The sequence below is a fragment of the Castanea sativa genome, chromosome 1, assembly GCF_040712315.1.
Source record: "Castanea sativa cultivar Marrone di Chiusa Pesio chromosome 1, ASM4071231v1".
In the NCBI taxonomy this organism is placed as follows: domain Eukaryota; kingdom Viridiplantae; phylum Streptophyta; class Magnoliopsida; order Fagales; family Fagaceae; genus Castanea; species Castanea sativa.
The window spans coordinates 19,101,200-19,107,199 of NC_134013.1; the positions used below are offsets into that span (position 1 = coordinate 19,101,200).

At 40.0% G+C, this 6,000-nt stretch overlaps 1 protein-coding gene across 1 annotated transcript; it reads left to right on the forward strand.

Annotated features, from left to right (window-relative positions):
- Window positions 1-2,644: 2,644 nt before the first annotated feature.
- LOC142621946 (uncharacterized) lies at window positions 2,645-3,586 on the forward strand. The gene is made up of 2 exons (XM_075795334.1): window positions 2,645-3,062; window positions 3,141-3,586. The coding sequence occupies exons 1-2, from the start codon at window positions 2,645-2,647 to the stop codon at window positions 3,584-3,586; spliced, it is 864 nt and encodes a 287-aa protein (XP_075651449.1).
- Window positions 3,587-6,000: the final 2,414 nt, after the last annotated feature.

Sequence of the window (6,000 nt, forward strand, 5' to 3'; positions counted from 1 at the left end):
AATTGCAACTACACATGCATAGCTGTTGTGTACTCTTATTTTCTACTAATAATTATTTCATGAATCGAGTATATGCATTCTTTCTATCGTAGTGTGGATTTCACAATCGAATGGGATATACTCTCATTTTCTTTTTTCTCCCATCTCACATGTGACTATGTTGCAAATACTCATCCTATAAAGAAAAAGGAGAATGGTTATCAATTAGTTTGCAAGCTTCTACTTTTTTCAAGTAATTACTCATTTGGAAATTGCTTTTTATTTTTGGTGGGTTTTTTAATCGTCCAAAAGTTTGTTTTGTAATCGATCAAGAGCTGGGGCAAGGGATTAGATAATCTCTGTTAGGAAAAATGTAGTAGAGCATCTTTGGTTTTTATCTTTTTTTGGGGTTCTTATATTATGACCAAAATGAAAATTTAGGGCTTTCAAAATTAGAGATCCTATTTCAAAATTATATATATATTGATAAGATAGTAATGTGGTAGTTTTTCTTTAAAAAAGCTAGGATGAGTACAAAGAATATTCATATGGTTTTCAAAATTGATTTGTGTCTTTATCAATAGGCGGAGCCAAGGTTTTCTCAAGTGAACGCAAACTCTAACTAGAAAATAATATATATATATATATATATATATATATATATATATATATATATATATATATATATATACACACACACGCACCTGGATTTATATATCTTTATATGAAAAAGAAAATTCTATTTCTAATCAATAACTCATTACATTCTGAAAAAAAAAAAAACTCATTACATTTTCTTAGGTGGATGCAAACTTAAATTAGAAAAATATATAAATACCTAGATTTTTATTCTTTATATGAAAAAGAAAATTATATTTCAAATCAATAACTCATTACAATTGATTTTGACAAGTTTCACATTCTAAACTATCTTCCAAGTCAACTTCAACTTGAAGTCGCTTTAAATAATTTTGTTAAGTATTGAGGTTTCTAGTTTCTTAACTGATGTCAGCTTCCCCAAGAGAAATTTATTAATAACTTATTCAAAAATAAGAATTTAATAAATTTTAAATACTTCTGCGTTTCTGGTTAGGTTAAATTGATGATAGGTGTGAAGACCCGAGGACCCGAAGACTTAAAGACCCGAAAATATACTGGGAAGCATAAGGAATAGAGGAGAGTAAAAGTTAAGGGCCCGAGGATGAAGTGGGATGGTCCGGAAAAGTACGAAAGGTAGATTGATGATGTATGGGATATATTGCAAATATCAAGGTTGGGATAGATAATTATGAACGTTGCATTGAATGTTCTGTACCAAACTTTCTGGCCGCATTGAATAGGGAGTATCAACTTTATCCGTTGCATTAATGTGGAAATGACCTGAACAGTACAAGGCACAAAGTAAGAGCTTTTCTCCATTACTGACTACAAGGGAATGGACAAGTGTCAGTAAATGGGGTTGATTAGATGAGAGGTGTAGGGCTGAGATAGTAAGGGCAAGGAGTATAAATAAGAGATAAGGAAAAGAGGGAAAGAAAAAAAGACACAATCAGAACGCCATGAACTTTGTTGTTGATACCCTCTCTACAAATTCATTGTTTTGGGCCTTGAATTATTAAACGTTATTATTGTTGGGCTTGTGCTTGATTTTTGGTCCTTACAATTGGCGCCGTCCGTGGGAATAATAAGGTGTGACGTTCTGGTTTAAAGGTGAATGGCGGAAGTGAATCAGGAAAGGGAAGAATCAATAGGTTCACAAAGGGGGAACCAAGCTATAAATATGTAACGCAGAGATGGAAAGCAACACACCCCAAGTCTGGTGGTAGAATCGTATCACAGTGATCGAGTAGCTGGACGACGATCACAGACTGAGAGACAAATGTCCCGTGATGATGTGTTGCAGCAAATGCAATCAGAGATAGATTATCTGCGCAAACGCTTAGATTGTAGGAAGCGTGGTAGGAGGAGCCCATCTTATTCGTCCAGTGATAGCTCCGAGGAAAAACGAGGAGGAGATGACCATCAAGCATCCAAGTCTCTTCCTAATGAGTCCCGTTTAGTTACTTCTTCTGGTGGCAGGGCAAAGAGGGGGGAGGAGACGCGAGGTGGGGATGGGTCATATCAAGGTGAGGGGAATGATGCAATGGGTAAAGCTTTGTGGCAAATTTCTAAATCCCCTTTCGTGGCCCGAATAAATAAGGAAAAGCTCCCCCATAGATTTTCTCAACCTATATATACCATTTATTATGGCAGGACTGATCCTGTAGAACACGTCAGTCATTTTAATCAAAAGATGACAGTTTATTCGAATAATGAAGCGTTGATGTGTAAAGTTTTTCCTTCCAGTTTGGGGCTAGTGGCCATGCGATGGTTTGATGCTTTGGAGGAAGGTTCCCTAAAGTCCTTGGAAGAGTTAACGAGGGCATTCGGGGCTCGGTTCATAACATGTAGTAGGGTCCCAAAGCCCTTGGGTGCATTACTATCTATGGCAATGAAGGAAGGAGAAACGCTTAAAACTTATTCCGATTGATATTGGGAAATGTATAATGAAATTGATGGAGATGTTGAAAATGTGGTTGTAAGAACTTTTAAGGTGGGGCTCCCTACGGAGCACGGATTGAGGAAGTCCTTGACAATGAAAGCAGCTGTAGACATGCACTAGCTTATGGATCGTATAGACAAGTATAAGCGGGTTGAGGAGGACCAGATTCAAAGTAAAGGGAAAGTAAAGTTATTTCCGGAGAAGAAAGATCTCCAGGGAATGGGGTATCAAGGCAATCGTCCTAGGCGAGATTTTCCAAGTCGTCCATTGCCAGCTGGAACTCCTTTGGTTAATTCACTGTTCAAGGAACCTATACATCAAATATTGGAGAAAAAACGAGACGAACCATACTTTAGACAACCTAACAAGATGAGTGGAGATGCATCCTTGAGGAATCAAAGTCTTCATTGTCATTATCATCAAGACAAGGGACACACCACAAAAGAGTGTCGAACGTTGCGTGACCATTTGAACCAATTGGCCAAGCCGGGAAAGCTCAATCATTTCTTGTCTAGGCCGGATGGGCAAGTTGGACATCAAGGTACGAGAATTTAACGTGGAAATATTCCTCGGCCAGCATTAGGCACCATTAACGTCATTTTGGCGCAACCAAGAAAAGGAGCCGATGATCCTTCTCGGTTCATGTCCATGCATAGTAGTTTTGGGAATGAAGTCATGGAGGGAAGCAATCAACTGGCTAAAAGGATGAGGTTCTCGGCAATGCCAGTGTTGGGTTTTTCTGAGAAAGATAAGGAAGGAACATGTCAACCCTATGATGATGCATTGGTAGTAACTATTCGTATCAGGGGATATGACGTGAAACGAGTCTTGGTGGATGATGGAAGTGGAGCGGAAATTATGTATCCAGACTTATTTAATGGTTTAAAGTTGAAAGATGATGATTTGGAGAAGTATGATTCTCCGTTAGTAGGCTTTGATGGGAAACCGGTGATTCCACAGGGGATGATTAGGTTGTCTGTACAGGTTGAGGATGCAGAAGTCCAAGTTAACTTCATAGTAGTCAGGGCGTATTCACCTTACACGACCATTTTGGCTAGGCCCTAGCTCCATGCAATAGGGGCAGTTTCTTCAACTTTGCACGTAAAGGTGAAGTATCCTATCCGAGGAAGGGTGGGAGTATTACACGGCAGTCAGTCGGTAGCCAGACAGTGTCTGATGTCTGCAAGTGTTAGAACAGGGGAAGGTTTAGCAATGGGAGCAACTCTGAAAACTTTATAGCAATTAAGGAAATCTGCTTGGGGGATGGGTATTGATGTGGATGGAGGTTCCACTGAAGAACTGGACAAGGTATTTATAGGGGAGGATAAGGAGAGATATTTTCAGGTGGGATCCCGATTACCAATATCGAAAAAGGAGGAATTAGTTAAGTTCTTAAAGGATAACATTGGTGTTTTTGCATGGACGACCTATGATGTCTCGGGGATTGATCCAGAGTTCATTTGTCACCATTTGAATGTTAGTCCCGACACATTGCCCCGCAAGCAACCTCCTCGGCGTGCATCCCAAGAGCATGCCGAGGCAGTAAAAAAGGAGGTTAATAAGTTAAAGCAAGCTGGGGCAATCAAGGAAATCTTTTATCCTGAATGGCTTGCTAACACTGTTGTGGTTAAAAAGAAGAACGGAAAGTGGAAAGTTTGTGTCGATTTCACTGATTTGAATAAGGTATGTCCAAGTGACCCTTTCCCTATTCCGAGAATTGATCAATTGGTGAATGCAACTATTGCGCATCCTCGGATGAGTTTCCTAGATGCTTTTCAGGGTTATCATCAAATACCTCTGTCATTGAGTCATCAGGAGAAAACAGCTTTTCGTGCTCCTAATGGCAATTACCATTATCGAGTAATGCCTTTTGGTCTTAAGAATGCAGGCTCCACTTATCAAAGAATGGTGACTAGAATGTTTGAATTGCAGTTAGAGTGTAATATGGAAGCATATATAGATGACATGGTAATTAAAAGTAAAAAAGTAGGGGACCATTTGAGGGACTTGGAAGAAACCTTCTCAGTCCTTAAGAGGTATAAATTGCATTTGAATGCTTCCAAGTGTTCTTTCGGAGTAAGTTCGGGAAAGTTTCTTGGGTATATGATAACGCATCAGGGAATTGAAGTTAGTCCTGACCATATTAAGGCTATCTTAGGGTTGCATCCTCCTCGGAATCCTAAGGAGGTACAGAAGCTGACTGGTATGTCTGCGGCATTGAATCGATTTATTTCGCGATCTGCAGACAGGTGTCAACCTTTTTATAACCTTTTTGCATAAGTGGAGAGATTTTTAATGGACGGATGAGTGTAATTTGGCTTTTGAGGATTTGAAGCAATATTTGGTGAATCCGCCAATATTATCACGGCCGAAGAAGGAAGAGGTGTTGTATGCCTATTTGGCAATTACAGATTATGCTGTAAGTCTTATCCTAGTACAGAATGATGGTGGAATTCAGAAACCGGTATATTACATTAGTAAAACTTTGTAAGAGGCCGAGAAGCGGTATTTACCTTTGGAAAAGGCTATGCTAGCCATCGTACATGCAACAAGGAAGCTTCCCCATTATTTTCAAGCCCATACAGTAGTGGTACTTACCCAATTGCCTTTGCAGACTCTCATGAGGAAGTCCGATTACACTGGTCACGTAGCTAAGTGGGGAACGAGGCTTAGAGGTTATGGCGTTAAGTATATGCCCCGGAAAACTATCAAAGGACAAGTTCTTGCCGATTTCGTGGCCGAATTTACGGAGGGTGGCGTTAGGTAGGAAGATGTCATGCTAACCGTGATGTCAATTGGGCCCGGGAGTGTTCTCCTTTGGGAAGTTTATACGGATGGGGCATTTAACCGAAAGGAAGCAGGGATTGAAATTGTGTTAATCACCCATGAGAAGTTAGTCATGGAAAAGTCATTACGACTAGGGTTCGCAGCTACTAATAATGAGGCCGAGTATGAAGCTCTCCTGGCAGGTGCTCAAATGGTTAGGCATTTAGGAGGAGAAATAATCGAACTCTATTGTGATTCCAGATTAATTGTTGGACAAGTTAACTGAGAATTTGAGGCCAGGGATGAAAGGATGAAAACATATCTCAGCAGAGTCAAAGGGGAATTATGCATGTTTAAAAGCTTCAAAGTAAGACAAATTCCAAGAGGGCAGAATGCTCATGCCGATTCGTTGGCCATGTTAGCCACATCCTTGGGATTGAAGTTACAGCAGACGATGATGGTGGAGGATTTGATGAATTCTAGTCTTACTAGCACCCTAACAGTTGGGGTTCACAACATTCACGTTGGTCCGAGTTGGATGGATCCGATTGTGACATTCTTAAAACATGGTATGTTACCCGAGGATAAAGTGGAAGCAGAGAAGGTACAAAGAAGTGCTCCCCGTTATTGGCTTTCTGAGGAGAATAAGTTGTACAAACGTTCTTACTCGGGGCCATATCTGCTCTGCGTGCATCCTGAAGCTGTTGAGCCTT

Bases quoted from the DNA above. Each gene is read 5' to 3' on its own strand.
- LOC142621946 (XM_075795334.1), top strand. From the start codon at position 2,645: ATGGATCGTATAGACAAGTATAAGCGGGTTGAGGAGGACCAGATTCAA. The intron at 3,063-3,140 runs GTACGAGAATTT...AACCAAGAAAAG, and splicing joins TGGGCAAGTTGGACATCAAG to GAGCCGATGATCCTTCTCGG.